A 19,283-nucleotide genomic window follows, 5' to 3' on the forward strand; every position below is an offset into this window, starting at 1 on the left:
AATTTAGGTCTCCTAAGTGCAAGTTAATGAATGCAAAAGAACAAAAAAATCGTATCAGAAACCACAGAACTCACTACTCCAATCTCCACATTTTTCATTCAGACCACTCTACGTAATTCATCAAAAAATGCATCACATCATTCCAGTTCGGGAACAGAACCCAATTCAGCTGGGTTTCACTTTTCTATTCTCTCACACAATTGCCTAATTTTCCTTTCCAATTCCATCTCCCAGGACAAGCCGGAACAAATGTATCTCACATTCTCCCATTGCAAAGGATTATCCAGATTTCAAGCCCACATTCCAGAGGATTGGTATGTTGCTTTTACACCTTCATCTTGGTATGACAGGAAGTCTCTTTCCCTGAGAGGAGCCCACATGGGACAGGACTCACGCCTGGATGGCTCCACAAAGCGCTTTCCAAAAGCCAGAAACAGCAACGGAGCCTGTAGCCACAACTGAATTCCTTGGAGAGCTGTTCCCACTGATAATGGGGATTTTTGCATCTGATGGTACATGATTCCTTTCTAGGTTCTTCAAAATGAAATTCAACACAGAATTTAGGCTGGGGAGCCAACAGTGCAGGCACAAAGCTGCGCCTCGCCAAACACGGCTGCCCTGCCTTCCTGTAGGAACAGTACAAGAGAAAGGAGGGATGGACACATGTTCCAGCTGCACGGTTCCCATCCCAGTCTATTGCTACAGCCCACACCCAGCCAGCCCTTGGGTCAGGGATCAGCAGGGAACTGAGGCAGGAGGGAGGTGGCTGCAGCCCCACGATCACAGGCTGCCCTGGCTCTCCAGAGGCTGCAAAGCTCCCAGGGCACACATCCCAGCGGCCAAAGCTGGAGATTCCCACCTTCCCCAAGGCAGAGACCAGCATGAGGGTGGGTTACTCTTCCTGCCAACTTTCCCCTCAACTGAATCCAGCATCAGCTCAGAGAGAAGAATGCCATATTGTCCTTCAGCTAATTCAATGGATACGGATGCCATAAGACTCCAGGACTGTTGGCTTGCTCAAATGTCTGGAGTAATTACCCTGATGGCAATTTTTCTCCCTGTTGCAGCCTGGGCTCCTAAGTATTCCCATGTAGGAATGTCTGGAACAGTATCAGAGGAAGGAGGCTAGACAGTGATGTCCAAGGACAGCTCTGCTGCTCACACCAGACTGGAGGTACCAGCGAAGAAGCAGAGCTGGTGCCAGGTGCCACCCTTCAGATGGGTGTTCCCCACCCCCAAAAATCCTCTTATTCCCAAGGCAAGAGCAGGCACAAGATGGGGAACCCCAAGATCAGCCTCCTGAGGGCTTTAACAGGCAAAACAGGGCTGTGGCTGTTCCAGTGTCCAAATATGTGAGGCCCAAGGCTAGCAGTGCTTACACTCTACCTTTTCCAAGCTATTGGCTGCTCTTCCTCAGGTTTAATAAGATCAGTCCCTGAAGACCCAGCAAACTCCAAACAAACCTGGTTCAGTCCCTGAGCCACTTTGGAACACAATGAGACACAGCCAAATTCCCTTTGGTGACACCGTGAGCTCCAAGCAGGGCCCACAGGCCCCACTCCAGCCCAATGTGAGCTGCACAGCAGGGGTTTCTCTGCCACCACAACACAACATTCCAGCTCGATGAAAACCAGGCAGCCAGCCCCGGAAAGCAGCGAGGCTGCTGCAAACAATGCCATTAACCAGTTACACAACAGAGCTAAGAAAACAAAGCAGCCATTTCCTAACTCCCTCCCCACCTTCCTTCTTCAGCTGGGAGCCTCAGGCCTGCTCCTCACCCCCCACCCCCCATGGGATCTTCTGCTTTTGGGTCCTTACCACCATGACAATCTCAGTTTTAATTTGTCTCAAAATGATCAAATGTTAAAGTTTCAGGCAAAGTTGGGCTAAGTAGAAGGAAGACCTTTACATAATGAAATCCCAGACAGCTGTTCTGCCAGTCTCCACCTGGAATGCTGCCCAGCGGAAATGAAGGCTCCTCCGGAGGCCAATCCCAGGGATTTGAAGGCAGATGTAAATGATCCCAGCCAAACTGAGCCACGGCTGGTGGTAACATGTTCCACACAGAATGGGCCGTGCATTTGCTTAGGGAAGCCACCGGTGCCAGACAGGAGCCCAAAGACTTAAATCTTGAGCTTCCTTTGGGTCTCCAATTAACTGTTTCTTCCAAGCACTTTCCTTCACTGAACTTGAAGAAACTCACCTGATTCCAGGCATTAACACCTGTTCGCCCTTCAGACAAGAGCACTTCAGTGTACTGTGGATTTTACAGCTTGCTCTTAACACTGAATAGAAAATACAATCCTAGTGCAAGGAATTAGACTGATATCCTTTTCACCTGACAAATCTGTATAAAATCTCTATATAAAATATGAGAAAACCTTTCTCTCACCTTTGTGTTGGCTGCAATCCAATTGGAGGTTTCACTGTCATCATCACACTTCTTAATCCATTTCTTTAACCACTGTCAGAAAAACGATGGAAGAAGAACATTAAATCCAATTGGAGGAACTGCAAATGTTCCCAAGACAGCTGCTCACATTAAGGAAAGGTACACACAGCCACGTGGAACAGGGGAGTGTTGATGCTGGAAAACTGCGCAAACAGCCACTAATTTAGTGGCAGACAGTTCCTGCAGCCCCATCGTGATCCACCAAGCACAAGCACCTGGCACAAACATTCCTGCAACAAGTTAACCAACATAAACTTCATGTCTGACTCTTAAATAATGACAATTTGGCTTTGAGGTGACTAATTGTGCCATTCCAGTACCTGAAAGGAGCCTACAAGAGAGATGGAGAGAGAGTGTTTACAAGGGCCTGGAGGGACAGGACACAAGGAATGACTTCCTACTACAAGAGGGCAGGGATAGATGGGACATTGGGAAGGAATTGATCCCTGTGAGGGTGGGAGGCCTGGGTACAGGTTGCCCAGAGAAGCTGGAAGGATTTTCAGCTCAAAGGTGGGGCTTGGAGCAACCTGGGCTAGTGGAAGGTATCCTGGCCCATGGCAAGCTGTGGGACTAGGTATCTTTAGGGTCCCTTCCAACCCAAACCAGCAAAACCAAATTAGTTCCTCCAGTACAAGGGATAACGCCTGACAAAGCACCAAACACCTACAGGAACAACTCATACAGAAATGCTCCTTATCCAAAAAGCACCTTCACTCCTCTGCAGGGGGTCACAAGGCTAACAACCTCCTCTTCCAGACAATTCCCACCTGGATGAGGCAGTGCTCCTTCACAAGGTGAGGCAGCCAGTAAAGGCACCCAGTAGGATTTCACTGCTGGTTCTCACCCTGTGATTTTAACAGGTGAGCCACTCTGCTCCCTGGTGGGAACAACAACTGGGCTCAATGATTCCTGGGGGGCCCTCACAGCTCAGGAACATCTATGATTCCATGGGCAGCCACAAAAACTTGCGCTTCATTGCTAAGTCTTGTACACAAATTTATCTTAAACTTTTCCAAAACACAGATTTTGACAAGACCCTTGAGGTGCTCACCTTGCATTTAACAGGATCATGCCAGTTTTCACCACAGTTAAAGCTGTAAGGGAAAGAAAAGGAAAATAAGAAAACAGGGAAAATGATTATACTTGTAATTAAACAGCGTAAGTTTTCTTCTGGGTTGTTCAAACCCCGTCCTAAGGAAATTCAACACATCCCCTCCCCCTTCAATCCTGAAATCCCTCGAGGACCACTTCAAAACAGTTGACAGAACAAGGGGGAATGGCTTCCCACTGCCAGAGGACAGAGCTGGATGGAATTATTAGGGAGAAATCCTTTACTGTGAGAGCTGTGAGGCACTGAAACTGGTTTCTAGAGAAGTCACCCCATCCCTGGAAGAGTCCAAGGCCAGGCTGGACAGGGCTTGGAGCAGCCTGGGATAGTGGAAGGTGTCCCTGCTCATGGCAGGGGGTGGAACTCTATCACCTTTAAGCAGCCTGGGACTCCATGAACAAGCACTAACACACTTGCAGGGCAGTGAGCACAAAGCAGCATCAGCAACTTTTCCTTGCAGGCTCTTACCAGAACTGACGGCCACATTTGCAGCGCACGGGTTTAGCATCTGGGTATTGGACTTTAACGACGTGGTGGCAGTCGGGGGCAGGACACCACTTTAACAGTCGATTACACTGTGAAACAAAGCACAGAGCCCACATCACAGAGGAAGGATGTGCTCACGGACAGCTCCTGTCCTGCATCCCTTTGGCGTGGATGCAAACAGCTCAGAAATTAAACCCAAACCCCTGCACCCATCACTTCTGGCAGGGACTGAAAGCTTGATCCCATAACAACTTCCACCCTGGGCTCCACAGGATGGCTGAACCCACACAACTGGGAAACTGGGACACTGCAAACATCTTGCAAAGCACCCTTCTCCAAGTTTATTTTGAGGCTATAAAACTGTTAGCATTTTGCTAAAGCACTTTTACTTCAACTGGCAATATGTTTAAGGCATGTTCTTGTTTACAGCATTTCCTGGTTTTCAATGTAAAGTATCTCAGGTAACATTCAAGAGTCATAAATATTATATAACTATTATGTAACTATTATAACTACGTAATTCTGCTTCTCAGAGCCCAGATATTAAGCAACAGCTCTTCCATTCTCTTTAGGTCTTTTGTCCTACAGTTTTTTTTGTATTTTCCTACAACTATCCCTGTAAGGCAAAGGACCATAAAACAGCCCCTGCATTCACACCTGATTAGAGACTATGCAAAAAACCTGCTCTGCAGTTCTAAACAAGTCTCCAGCCTCTGGCTGGGTACATGTGTGAGACAAAAACAACCTACAAGCCATTAAAAAATTCAAATAAAAACTCACCTCTACAAAACTATTGGTTATTAAATGCTGGTACTTTAATTTAACCTTGGAATCTGTGATCAGACGCCTGTGGGATGAGAAGAAACAGAAAAATTGTAGCAGAAATCTTGTTTTTTCTATATACTGCCAGTAAGTTAAAATAAATAGGTTTAATTCATCCTTCTACACTTGCAGGTGCTTGTTGTACTTACCTGTTCTCTATTTATTTGTTAGATCATTTATTATTATGAAAATTGCATTCATTCTATTCAATATATAAACATATATATAAATATATTAGCTTCAGAAACAGAAAGCTTACGCAGTTCAAAAGAACTGAACCTCTTGGTGTGAGGATTTTTAAATAAAAACACTTTCCTGAAGAGCCCAAGAAACAAAGCAAGTAATTTAATGAGTTAATTTACATAAAACATGCACATTTTGTGACAAATCCCTTTAAAAAGCTCCAGAACAACCCTTGTGTGGCTAATAACTTTGGGAAGCCTCATGTTAGCTGGGTTTCAGTGGAATGCTACAGCTTCAGCTTAAAAATTAATGGGTTTTTAATCTATTTGCCATAAAAACAAAGTTGATTTGAATTCAACATCACTAGGAGAGCACACAGCACGGACTTTAAATTAATTCCAGTCTGCTTGGAGCTGGGAGAGCAGAGCAAAACTGACTGATGGGAACCCTTGACAAGCACAGTGACCACTTTTCTCCTGGGCACACCAGTCCCAGCTGGCATTTGCAGACTGCCCAGCCTAAATGCTGTTATCCAAAATAACTTAATTATGGATTGCTGAGCACTTCTAAAAATGTCTTTTAGCTATGAAGTGTCTTCCCAATATATCCAAATATAAAGCTGAGCTAACACACCCTTTGTGGCATTCCTGGTTTAAATCCTACAATGGAATACAGCTTTATACAGGCCATACAGGTAAATATTGGAATTAATGGATTTTCCTTTCCAGCTGCAGCCAAAACTAAGTGTAGTCCTGCATGTTATCCTTACAATGCTCCCTGAGGAGCGGCGTGTGCCCATGGGATGTGCACAAATCCCAGCCCTGGGCAGCTGGGGAGCTCCTCACCCAAGCACATGCTGGTTATTACATAAATCACAGCACGTGGCAGCTCAATTCCCACGGCTAAAATAAAACAAATCGGCTGACAAAGCATCTCTCCTGCAATTCTGGACTCAAACTTACTGAAGAATGAGAAAACAATTTGAATTTAGTATGAATTATAAATCTCAATTTTTTTACCCCATACCTAGGCTTCAAGACATATTAAATATCACCTTGAAAATGTATAGTATTATAACAATATATCAAAGTACTGGAATTTAAATTATTAGTCATGCCATGACTAACCAGAGCCCATAATCCACTGGTTTTTTGCTTATCAAATGCTTTGATTGCCCCAGTCAACATCACCAGGTCAAAATCTTCAAGAACTTTGCTTTGAGTATTATTGTTTTTTGGCAAATCATAAATGAAACTAGACAAATTAAGAGGTGAAACCCATGCCCAGAGCCCATAAATACTATTAACTTTGTGTTTGTATCGCTTGGAAACTGAGAGTTGGAGGCTTTGTAAATAGCAAAGGACCTAAAAAGTAATAATTAAGGACACAGAAGTGGGTGCAGGTTCCAGCTGAGATAATTTACATTTTTGCAAAATATATTGACATATCCTAAGATTGCCACAGTTGGCCATCTTGGCTTTTAAAGGAAAGAGTTTTTCAAAAAATGCACCTTCCTCCCCACAGAAATCCAGGTAAGATCAGGGAAAGGTCAATTTTTACCTCTAGGAACAGTTTCTGGTTTTACTCAGATAAATAGGACTTGTTTGCTTTAGCACCCAGCTGCCACTGCCCTGTCCCAGGTCTCATCCCTGCCCTCTCTCCAGCCAAGTGCAATCCCACAGCACTTGGCCTCCCTTTTCTTCCATCCTTTCCTTGCTGCTGCCACTGCAGCCTCCGGTACTTTCATATTCAATTCAATTTCACATGCACTGCTTGAACAGCTCATTCCAACTGTTGCAACCAAGAAAACACTCCAAATAAGTCCTGCTGAGAGTGTTTGATTCCACAAATTGAAGTCCAACCTCTGGTAAACAAAAATCTCAAATCAAGTTACTCAAGATATGCCAACTTCAGCTCAGTTTCCACCCACTGGGCTCTACAAACCACCTCTCAACAGGCCAGAAAAGCATTTCAGCTACTTCCACTTCCATCCAGCCTACACTCCATGAGTAACCAAGAGCCAAAATTGGGAAAAATCACTACTCTGAAAGCAACTGATAATAAAAAACACCAAATTAATATCAATGAGTGAGTCAGGCTTCAGGAAGGAAAGAATAAGGTAACAGAATAAGCCTCTATTGAGATGCTTTTCAGCAAGAAGAATTAAAATGAACAAAGTTCAGAGTTATGAAGGATATTGCTCATGCAACAACCTCCCCCAGTATAAAAGAGAAGGAAGCTCATGGAGTTCACTGCTCCACCATGAACTAACAGTCATTCTACAGCTGGACTACTTAATAACTCCAAGGACGCAGGCTGACACGCCAGTTTAATCAAATCTCATGTTTGAGAGTCAAATGCCTCCTATCACTGGGCAAAAAACACACCCTGCATCAGCCCTTAGGACTCCTGTCCTCTGACTCACTCATTAACTACAGCTATAGTGGTTGACCTGGGCAGAAGTCCTAAATTCCTAAGTAAACCAAAGGAAACAAAATGCACAAAGCAGTAAAACAGGGTTTGGAAACCCTGGTGTCACACTGACCAAACTGGTCAGGGAGTCTTTCCTCCCGGTGCCATCACGTGCGGCTTTCACACCTAAACAGGAAGTTAAGAGACATTCTGGTATCAAAACAGAGTTCAAGACAGGATTCTCTGCTGCCTGCAAGCCTCTGTGCAGTTTGTTATAAGCATTTGAACAGATTTGAACAGCACATGAGTAACACAATGGAAAGAGAGAGCAAAGCTAAGAGCATTACTTACATAACTGTATTGTCGTCCACTAAGATATCACAACCATGGGCAGGGCATGAAATGGTCTGAAAAACACAAAAAGATCATAGGAGGAACAGTGGTTATCCTGGTTTTGCATCACAAGGAATTCCAAGGCAACAGACTTGACTACAATCCAGAGCCAAAGGAGTGCCCTGCCTCTCCCACCACATCCCAGGTGTGCCACTGGTCCCTCCTTCCCCAGCCCACAAACCTTCACCAACTCCACAGAATTCTCCCCAGATTCACCTCAGCAGAGCCTGCAGCCCCCAAACCTTTGGGGTTTGGGTTTTCTCTGCTGTTCTTTTGGCTTTGTTTTTTTTTAAACTCTAGCAGAAAGACTATCCCCCGTCTCTCCAATACACAGAATTTCCAGAAATAAGCCAAGAGATGAGTTGAGATTTTACCTGTCCCATGCCTTCCTCCATTATTTTGGTAGTTAAATATTCACTCCAGCACTGCATACAGAACTTGTGTCCACACTCTAGGCCAGTGAAGTACTGCAATGACAAAGAACACAAGACATGGCCTCATTTTATCACGTGGATTCACTCCATAATTTCATCCTCCTTGATGCTGTGCAGTTCACCCATCCCATCCCTCATTCCCCACACCAAACTTGAGACGCTGCTATTCATTTTGCATCATCACCCCTACAGAACATTGCCACAGCAGCCTTAGTCACTCTTCCAAAGCCAGACTTTAATCCCCAGCCTCAGCAGCAGGGAAAGGTGTGGCCTGGCCAGTGTTTCCATCCTGCCCAGTTAAATCTATCCTTGTTTTAGGAGTGAATGTGGAGCACAGCATGGCTCTCTCCCATTTTACTTTGGAAATCAATAAAATAAATGCAACACCAAACAGGTCACAGTGATAAGAGTCTTCACTCCTCCTATTTTTTCCCCTTGGCACATGTGGGTGCTGCCCGAAAATCGCAGACCTCCTCAGGGAAGTTCCCCCTGAAACCCAGATACTCATCAGATGAGGACACTCAAGATCCTAATTGGCAGGTGTAAATTGCTAAATAAAATTCAATAATGATCTGCTGTCACAGACAGCAACAAGGACAACTCCATCCTTGTCTGCATCATCTGCACAGAGCTGTCAAGATATCATCTAGGACTGAGTGGTTACACAAGGGGTGGAGAAGCAAACCCTGCTGAGGGAAGACTGGAATTAAAGTACTTTTCTCTGGTCAGCTTAAAGTTATTTTATACTCTGAGTCAGCACCAAAGAAAACTGTATTTAAAACCCTTCATTTGTACCCCTATAGAAGTAATATTTGCTGGCTCAGCTTTTCACACCAACTTCTCAGCTAGTGAGATAAAACCAGAACTCTACCCACAACCATCAAACTATAAAACTCCCCAGAGGAAAGAACTTGGCATCCTCAGTGGGACAGCCCTAAACAACAGCAGGACAGTGGTAATTGTGGAAAGGAGAATCCACTTGAGGCACATGTTCTTCCCAGACATGACAGATATACTCTGTCCATCCCACAGAGGTGCAGCAGCTGTGCTGTGCCATCTCTGGATGCTCTGGCATTGCCCAGGGAAGGAGCCTGTCAGCACCCCTTTCCCAGGGTGATTACAGTGCTCTGACACTCCTGCCACCAGCACAGGCCTGTGAGCATCAACATAGGTCAAACTGACTTGAGTTCCAGGTAAAAATAGAGACATCCACCCCAAAAAAACCAACAAGGAGGTCAGAGAGGAGGCTGACACCTATGTGGTGCCAGGTACACTGGCTGCAAGAGTGAAAAATGACACCTTCCAATTTCTGAGCCCTTACTGAGCCAGCTAACAAGGTATCTGATGTTCCACAGATACTGCTGTGACCAAGTGACATCTTCTGGAGATGCAGAGTTAGAGTAAAAACTCTTTAACATCTGTAACTTTTGGGATGCCACAGAGCATGAAACTATCCCAAAGACAGCATTGGCTTTTCCCTGAATTCTGGCTTCTCCACATGTGATGGGAAGCAAGCACAGAGAAGGGAATCATCCCTTACTGAATCCAAATACTCCTGCAGCTGGCACACAGGAGGAACCAGCACAGAACACATCATCATGTAAGACCTGTTTTGGTTATTTCAGGCAGGGAAATGCTTTGCTAAATGCCCACAGAAAGGCAGCCACCACCATGCTTCCTCCCAGGCTGCAAAGAATGCAGAGAATCTCTCAGCTCTTTTCTTTACTTTGAGGGAGTTCCCAATTATTTTTGGCTCAGCTGACAGCAGATGTCAAGGGAACAAGTAAAAAGGCCAACATAAAACCACCACGGGGATGGGGGGGAGCAATAACTCCTTAGGCAGCTCATTAGCCCAGGGGACAGCTCTGCTGTCACCACATCTCTACAGTCTGGACAAAGCAGGATGTTCCCAAAAACACCTCCAGCCCACTCTCCTGAGGATGAGGGCCAAGAGAAGAGGAAGGCAAAGCCACAACCCTCCCAATTCCTGTCTTACCAATAAAAGCATCACCCAAAATAACTGCTGGGACCGGACAGCGCTTACTGGGACATAGAGCAGGTGAAACATCTCCCTTAAGTCCTCAGACTTGCAGAGTGAGAGTTTCAAATGCCTTGTTTGGCAGGTGCTTCCCAAAACCTCAAAACACAGCTCTTTGGAGGTGACTGAAGAGCTACAGACACTTTGTAGATGGGAGAGAGGGAATTTCAGGACTAACATTCCTGCAACAACTGCACACTGTAAAACTTAGCATCTCCAGACTCTCAGCTTTCTGTAGGCTGAAAGGGGCTCTCAGTGCAAAAACCCCACAGCTTTCATGTGGAAAAATAATTAGCTGATCATTGCAAGTGGATTGTCAAAGCTGAGGTTTTAAGTTGGGCATTGAATATAAAAATAATCCTAAAATTTATAATTCGCATTGACTAAAACAGCTTCAAAAAAGATTTCAATCACCTCAGACACAGGCACTGCACTATTCTAGACCTTTTACAGAAGAAATAATAAATACTCATTTTCCTATAAGCTCTAGCTTTTTTGTAGGGCAAAGAAGCAGAATCCCCTCTGATGTCTTTTAACACCAGCAACAGAGACAGCCCTGCTCACCTCCAACGTGTCCCTGCTCCAGCTAAAAATCTGCTCTTCTAACAACTGAGCCACTGCTATTTGAGCTACAAAATCAGGAAGTGTTAGTGTGTTTTGTGCTGTTCTTTCCAGTTTCAAAACTCTAGATAATGCAGGTGTGTGATTTTGGGGGTTGTCCTGTGCAGGGCCATGTGTTGGACCCGAGGATCCTTGTGGGCCTGTTCCATGATTCTATGATTCTGCTTCCCAGGCAGCAGAGGACAGGCCTGGCACTTGTGAGTTGCACCCCTACCCAAAACAGTAACTATGTTAAAATGGAGAGAATGATGTATTAGAATATATTGCCTTTCTTTTTCAAAGCACCTCATCACACAAAGCAGGAGTCTGCCTTTCCAGCTGCTCTTCAAGAAGGAAGTTGGGGCACACAAGGCTGAAGAGGAGACACATGAAACCTTGTGGTTCCTGGCTCAAGAGCAACAGGGACCTTAATTCTGAGAATGGGAGGCCTGAAACTGGGCTTTGCTCAGCTCTGTGCACTCCAGGGAAGAAGATCCAGAACAAAGGAGAACAACCAAGGAACTTCACCCCAGGCTATTCCTGAGCCACAAAACTCATCATGGTTCTTTACTGAAAACATACCCAGAGCAAGAGCAGAGCTTTATGCCAGGGCAGCTTTGCCTGGAAAGGCCCAGCATGTGTTTTAGGGTGTTCTGGAGGAGCAGCTCCCCCACAAAGAGCAGGTTCCAATAAAGGAAGAATTCCTTACGATCAGCACTTTGCCTTTTGATGAACTCTCCTATTTGAGCTTTTCCACTCTACTAATTTTCTCCCCCATCTCCCAACAGTATGTCCTGCCCCTGGGAGCCCCAGCAGAGCCTCGACCTCTTAGCAATGGATGGGAATGCTTCAGTTTGGTCAATAAAAAATGTAGCACTATCACCCAGGACATTGAGGCAGAGCCCCAGTGAGCACTGGGTAACACACCCTCGTGTCTGACCAAGAGAGTGTTGCCCAAAAATGATAAAGATCCAAAGATATTCACATTTTACTTCTACTACTTTCAGTCTAGACTTCCTAGTTTGACTAGTTTGTAGCATTACTTACTGCTTTTAAAAGCTATTTCCTACCTTGTCTTTCTATTTAAGTAAATCCCTTTGCCCATCACGTTTTTCACAGATTTTTCATTTTGTATATGCTTTATGTGTACATCTCAGTTGGTGTCTGACCTTTGCAAACATTCCCTGCTTGCTTTTTCCTGAACTTCACCACACCCGAGCCCCAGCACCCTCAGAGGTGTTCTCCAGGAAAATGTGAAGTTTCAGGTGGGAAATCTGGGGAGTTGCTGGTCAGGCAGCACCAAGGCAATCGGGTACTCACCGAGTTTGGGTAGTTCAGATAGCAGATCTGACAGGACATGTCCTGGGCTGATGACCTGGTGTTCATCTGGCGCGTTCGCGACTTTTTACTTGGGTTAATTACGTGACACTCTGCAAAGAGCTTCTCCAAGTTGCCATCGAAGTACCTGCACAACACAGGACAGGATGAAAATTTAACCACCTTCTAAATCATTTTTCCATTCTAGCTAGCAGTTAAGTGTACAAAGATGTTTTTTATATTTCAAAACTCATACACCTACTACTTCCAACAAACTCTTCTCCAACACAACACAGAGGTGGATATTAGACAACTACATAATTTCAGAGACTCTCACTTCAATTACACACTCCTGAAATTCAGGCACCTTCAATTCTTCAGCTGCATTTCAAGTAATTTTTGATTCTCCCCAGTGACTGCTTTGCATTAAAATTCCAGGACAGGAAACTAGAGCAAGAACACCTGAATTCACACTCCAGGCATTGAGACACCTTCCTGAAGTGCAGGTTTGATGCCTTCAAGCTCAATTCTTTTTAACTGAAAATTTTTCATAATATTCTGATCATTAGCCATTTGAGCATCTTCTCAGTTAACATGAGGTAATTTAACAACCTCCTAAAAAATACAGGTTTACAATGCTTCCAATGATGCACCTACTGGAAAGGAGGATGCAAAACTGCTTGAGGAGAAAAAAGATTACTTCCTTTCTATTTCCTGTTCCCTTAAGGAAAACAATATTGGTTTGCTTTAAAGGCTTTTAAAAAGCTCTTCCTTGGAGAGGACCACCTAACTGGAGAGAATTATTATCAGAAAGCTCAGCCTCTTCCCAGAATCCTTCATACACCTTTCTCCAGCCTGGAATAGCTGCAAATAGCTAATTAAACCAGACAATTTAACCAGCCCTATCAACTGCACACATCCCCCAGCCAAATCCACTAAGTCATTCCCCCACTCCCTTACAGCTCTACCTACCAAGAAGGCTTGATTTATAATTTTAAAATATCCATTTTCCTGCTGTTTCATATGTTTCTCAATGCAGTTCATGTATTTTAGATCTTAAATTCCAATATACTGAATCTGGAAGGAAGTGGTGAATTCTGGCATCACAGCATCCACGAGGCTTTGCCACTGTTCTTCAAGGTTAGCTCATGATTTTCCTCAACCAAGTTCTTTTGTTTGTTTAGAGAATTATATTTAGAAATTTGTATATTATATTTAAATCTAAATATATATAAAATTATATATTTAGAAAATTTTACCAAATTAATTCAGTGCAGTCCCATTATAGGCAGTATCTGTTTATTAAGAATTATGGATAAATATTAAGTCTACAAAAGTTTTCCAGCCTTCCAACTGCTCTTATAGGCAGCAGAAGCAGCACAGGACATGCTCTGAGGAGAGCAGACACACAGCTGAGTGTGAAGTTTACAAGGAAAATAATCATGTATACAAATACTATGATGCAACTTGAACCCTGATACTCATGACCAGCTAAATGCTTATGGAAATACCAGAGGTTTTTTTAATGGTGGGCTGGTTTTAAGGGTGAATACCCATGTCAGGAACTTGACTTTTTTCACCCGGAATTACCTATCCCCTTTAAACACCTATGGATAGTATTCCTGCTTCTCCATGCTGTTTTCTTCTCAGGCATTTTCTTTCTGAATAAGTAATTTCCACATTTATTTTTTTCTATGTCTCAGACTCATACTCATGTTGCCACTGGGCCGTAAGAACTCCAGAGAATGCAGAGGAAAACGTGGATCTCCCTGAAAACACACAGTTCCAATGGATACTCCAAAGTCAAACAGCTCCCAAAATGCTCCACCACTCCATACACAAATATGCCAAGGGCTCAGTCAGAAGACTCTTGCAGTTCCTTCAATGGTTAGGAGCAAAGCCTAATTCCAATTACCATCCCTTTTTCCCATTTGTTCCAGCACCACCACAGACTATCCATGCCGGTACATTTCCCTTTGTCCTTCCCATGCTCTCTGCTCAAAGGATTCCCAGGCAGCGGCTCTAACACCCTTCCCTCCCACAGCAGGTGAGCTCCCTGTGATATTCGCCACCTTCCCTGGCCAGCAGACCTTCTCCACCACCAATTTCCATTTCCATTCATCCTCCCTGAATCCAAGGAAGCCAAAACACACACAATCCCAGTTCTGATCTGATCCCGATCTCATACAATTTCACTTATATTTCTCCTGTAAATCCCACCTAATTAATTGCAAAAGACTGTTACATTTCTCCAGATCTCCTCCATGTCAGCATCCCTCCTCACTTCCATCACAACTCCAAAAACTCTGATTTTTTCTCAAATACTCTCTATTAAAGGGTTGGTTCTCGCTACCTCCATCCTTATTTTCATTCTAGGGAGGAGCACAGCACCTGTAACAACCCTTTAAATCCTCTGCCCTCATTTCCCTTCACAATGCAGATATTGAGTAATTCCAGTACTTCTAGCGTATGAGAATTTCCTCTATTAATTCTTCAAAGTTAATTTGCTTCATCACAAAGTTGGGGTTTTTTTTCTGCTATTTTAAAATGAATGGACAAACCAGTGTTTGTCCATTATTTTCAAGTGTCTCTACTTCCTAAGACCAAACCTATAACAATACCAAGTTTTTTGGCAGAGGGATCAAGCTGTCAGCCCCTTTATCTCCTCAAAATTCCCTCCTGCTGTTTGTAACTGCCTAATCGCCATTTTCCAGACATAATCAAATCCTACCCATGGGAGTATCAAAGATAAAAAGCCTTTTCACTGGAAAAAAAATTGCTTCTAGCACACACTTTGGGATATTTACTTCCATGGAAGAGCATTTGTGAGTGTCAGTGCATCAATATACTCACAGTTAAAGATATCTCCACATCTAAACTCCTGCCATGCACCATTTTTCACCTGTTCAGCTTCTGCTGAAGAGTGTAAAGTACTTATTTGTTCCAAGGAAAGCAGGCAGCAGGTTCTGGAGAAGAAGCAATCTGGGCATTCCTGACATCCCTCCTCCGCTCAGAGGGAACAGGGACATGTGGCCACCAAGATAAGCAGCTACAAGGGACTGCTCTATCTCTGGCTGTGCCTCCAGGGATTAAATCGGGCCTTGGGGACATGTTGAGACACTTTTCTCTTAACAAAATGACCAAGGGAAGGCACATAAAGCAGGAGAGCTGCATTTTAACCTCTTCATCACACAGAGGTTCCTCCCCAAACTGTCCTCTGCTGCTCTCCTGTCCCTGTGAATCAAGCTTGCAAGACCCAGGAAAATAATATTTGACATCATTATTTTCCCAAACACATGCAGCATATCAGAGGCTGAACTAGTATTTCCTCCACTCACCACTTCCCTCCTACAAACAAATCCACCCCAAATCCTCAATTTTGCTTTTGCACACAAACAATTAGTGTTTTACCAGTGGGACAGGGCAGTTTTTCAATTGTGGCTGTTACTACTTTACTGTAAGTGGACTAAATGTCTGTAACACATCTGCCTTCTGAACACCACTGTCTAATTACTCCATGACAAAGCTGTAACAACCTGCTCGTTAAAAACAGGAATTAAAAGGCTTAAAAAAGTGAGAAAACACAGAAATTTTCATGTCAAAAGCTCAGACTACCCCACTTATCAAAAAAAAGAGAAGCCACTTGGCTCAAGTGCTTTCCTCCAGGCCAGGTCTGATAAGGCTGCTGGGAGGTCGTGCTGACTCACCATGAGCTAAGGGAAAACAGGCACTGATTAGGAACTGCAAATACACACCATCAAACAACAGCAATTTTCAAGCAAAATATAGGTTTTGGGGTTTTTTTCCCCTTAATCCTCACCTATCACCAGAGCAGTGACCAAACCCACCCAGCTTTCTACTACTGCTGAGCCCTCCAGATGATTTCATGAAAGTTATTTGGTGCAGAAGTGACAGAAAGCTGCCCCAGGCACTCAAGAGATCATGTTTTGCTGTGTTTCTAATACAAAGGACATCAATAAGCACCAAAACTGGGACCAGTGTGCAACAGGTCCAGTGAAGCAAGTAATGTATTCTGTTACTCACAGGGGTAATCCTGCTGAGTTAAGTATTTTAATGAATATGTTTACCTGTGTATTTGTAAATATAGCATGTACTTAAACTGTAAAAGCCTTAACAATAATACCTCACATTGACGTGGCTGGCACCTCCCTTGAGGAAAAACAAAAACAAAACCACAGCCCAATTTTTATTTTTAAATTGACAGCAGCCCTAAACAAGCTTCCAGTGACAAGGGATGAAACCTAGTGTACAAAGGGATGGCTTCTCAGTACACTTGTGCAGAGCTATCTCACAGCCAAGGAGAATGAACTTTACCCCAACCAAGAGAACCAGCCCAAGAAACTCAAACACCAAGTGAACAGACATGTTGTGGAGCAGGAATTAAATCAGAATTCTTAACAGCTGTAGTCAGAGTTAAATAGTGGATATATTTGTAACACAAAGCTTTCAGACTCCCAACGTTTACTAAAAGAGGTCAATCTCAGGAAAATAAAGACTAGAAAGCTGTAAAAAAATACAATCACTTCAGAAAAAAAATCTAGGTTAAACAAAACATAAGAGATACCTGAGCACCATCACTAATCAAAAATATTACACAAAGGGCTCTAGAGATGTCCTAAATCCATTTGCCAAGCATAGCAGGTATATTTATACTCCAAAACAATTACTACCAGTGTGAAAACCTTAGCTCCTCTTTCCCTGGGTGACAGAGTACCAAACTACAGGGGCTCAGCCCAGGGCTCAATGAAGGGACATTTATCAATTCACAGGAGCACCAACAACTACTCCTGGTTCACCAAGCACATGTCATCTCCCCATACCCTGATCATCAGGCAAAGGAAATGGTAATTAAGAGAGAAGTCAAACTAATGATCCTACAAGGCCCTCCACACTCACCCATTGTCACTTCACACCAGAAGTAAGAAAGACACAAACAGAAAGTCCCGGTTCAGCTTTTACTGCTCCTTTTGGTCCAGATTAATTCTCCTCCCATTTTCTAAAGTAAATTAAATTCTCCAGCTCCCTCAACTCTCTTCAACACCAACACTGGCACTGGAATGAACCAAATGCAGCTGGATTTGGTCTCCACTGTGTAACAACGAACTGAAAAGTACCTTTACCAAGCAACATTCCAAGAGCTGGGAATGAAAGATGGGAAATAACCATGAAACACTCTACTTTGAGGGGGAGGGAGAAGAAAAATTCAAGCCATTATTTACACCCACTGAAGAAAACCTGGAGCTGTGGAGATGAAGACAAGGCAGGACCATTATCAGTCAGGAACAATTTAGCCTTGGCCAGAGCAGCAAATAAACATGTCAGGAATACACATGCCAGCATGACAGGCAAGAGCAGCTAAACCCAAATCCAAAACAGTTGCTAGATAACAAGAACCTGTTCCTGCTTGCTTTTTTCCAAAGCCTGTACATGTTCAAACTGGAAATCCCTCTTTCCAATAGGCAACTTAACTTCCACAGCTTCGAAGTCTACCCAGGTATGAATAATATTAAAACAAGGAGTCACAAGTCACCCTTAGCTGGGAAAGGGGGAACATTTAGAGTTTACACAAAATATTCTCTTGCCACACACTGTGCAATCATCCATTCTCAATTAATCCAGGAACAAACATTTTTTCCAGCTCTGCAGCACAAGGTGGCTGCATGCTAAGGTGGCTGCTTACCTCTCCATCAGCTTCTCCTTATCCCAGTTGAAATGGCTAAGCAGTATTCGAGTGATAGTCGCCGGATTCTGGAGAAAGAAGAGAAAAACAATCAATAATTGAGTAACCAAGCCAGAGCTTTGAATAGGCAAGGGGAAAATCAGAGTGTCTGATAACATCATCTGTTCAGACAATACATGTTTACTGGCATGGACTGGGAAATAGCTGGACTTGACACATAGACAAATTTCAAAGGAAAAAAAACCCAACTCTATAAATCCAAGCCATCTGTATAAAATGAGAATTTGGTTGAAGATTTAATGACCAGATTAATTACACCTACCACAGTGCCAACATCTCCAGATCCAGCATGCCCACACAATGCAATTCCAGGATGTCTGTAAAATGCAGGAAGGGTTGATTTCCACCCATCATACCCATTTTTGCCACAATCTCCACCCTACTTGCAGAGCAAGAATAATCCAGCCCTGACCATCAAAACATTTGGACTGAAAACTGTCCCAGAACACAACTGGCTGCCAGTGTAACAAAGTCCTTGGAAGACCTGAGAAGTTCCTGAAGCATCATGAAATCCAGAAAAAACTTATGGACAGCTAAGGAAAGAAATGCAGCCTAGAAAGGTCAGAAAGAAGGTGGAACATAAAAGCTGATTTTCAAATGTGTACAAGTTTTTAATTCCAACTAAATCTGAATCATCAGCCAAGAGTTTGATTATATGAGAAACACAGACCATATGGCTTCTGTTACACCCCAGAACCACATTTTAGCTCCCAAAATCCACTCTCTGAACCCAGTTTTAGGACCGTTTACATGCAAAGGAGACAAGAGCAGGGCCCTGGGAGTGGCTGTGTGTACTTTGCCATTTGACACCAAAATGGAAGTTTGCCTCAGGGCCAACGTTCAATGGACACTGAAGCTGTTGAAAAGTAGGACATAAACCAGCAATGTGATTTCCTGAGCCCCGGAGCTACAGCCACAACCTGATGCTGCCAAAAGCCAATGCTGTCACCCACAGCAGCGATCCCATCCCATCCCTGAATGTCCTGCCCTCATCCATCCATACTGCTACAGCCATTTTATGCTGCAAATAATGGTTCAGAAACGGATCTCCTCCTTTCCTTTAGGTTGGTTTTTTCATGGAATCAGCTCTCTGATCTATTTGATTGCCTGACCACACAAACAGCTGCATTAGCACAAGGGGAAAGCAGGACAGGCTCTTTCACCACCAACACAACCTTCACTGAAATAAAGCCCTCAGGTCACAGTGTAATAAGCACAAAGAACCAGTCCTGTGGTTTATACTGTAAAAAGTGACACTCCTCTCCTTCTACAGAGTG

The 19,283-nt window shown here is 43.7% G+C and overlaps 1 protein-coding gene across 1 annotated transcript in view; it reads right to left on the reverse strand.

Moving 5' to 3' along the window:
- ARIH1 (ariadne RBR E3 ubiquitin protein ligase 1) overlaps positions 1 to 19,283 on the reverse strand; it is a 49,034-nt gene that overhangs the window by 9,240 nt on the left and 20,511 nt on the right. Inside the window, exons 2-9 of the mRNA XM_058846517.1 lie at positions 17,947 to 18,014; positions 12,249 to 12,393; positions 8,231 to 8,323; positions 7,815 to 7,870; positions 4,827 to 4,893; positions 4,029 to 4,135; positions 3,504 to 3,546; positions 2,393 to 2,464 (exon numbers count right to left, since the gene is read on the reverse strand). Of these exons, the coding sequence (XP_058702500.1) occupies positions 2,393 to 2,464; positions 3,504 to 3,546; positions 4,029 to 4,135; positions 4,827 to 4,893; positions 7,815 to 7,870; positions 8,231 to 8,323; positions 12,249 to 12,393; positions 17,947 to 18,014 (651 nt within the window). The remainder of the gene's footprint in view (positions 1 to 2,392; positions 2,465 to 3,503; positions 3,547 to 4,028; positions 4,136 to 4,826; positions 4,894 to 7,814; positions 7,871 to 8,230; positions 8,324 to 12,248; positions 12,394 to 17,946; positions 18,015 to 19,283) is intronic.

Source organism: Poecile atricapillus, chromosome 11 (assembly GCF_030490865.1).
Source record: "Poecile atricapillus isolate bPoeAtr1 chromosome 11, bPoeAtr1.hap1, whole genome shotgun sequence".
Lineage (NCBI taxonomy): Eukaryota > Metazoa > Chordata > Aves > Passeriformes > Paridae > Poecile > Poecile atricapillus.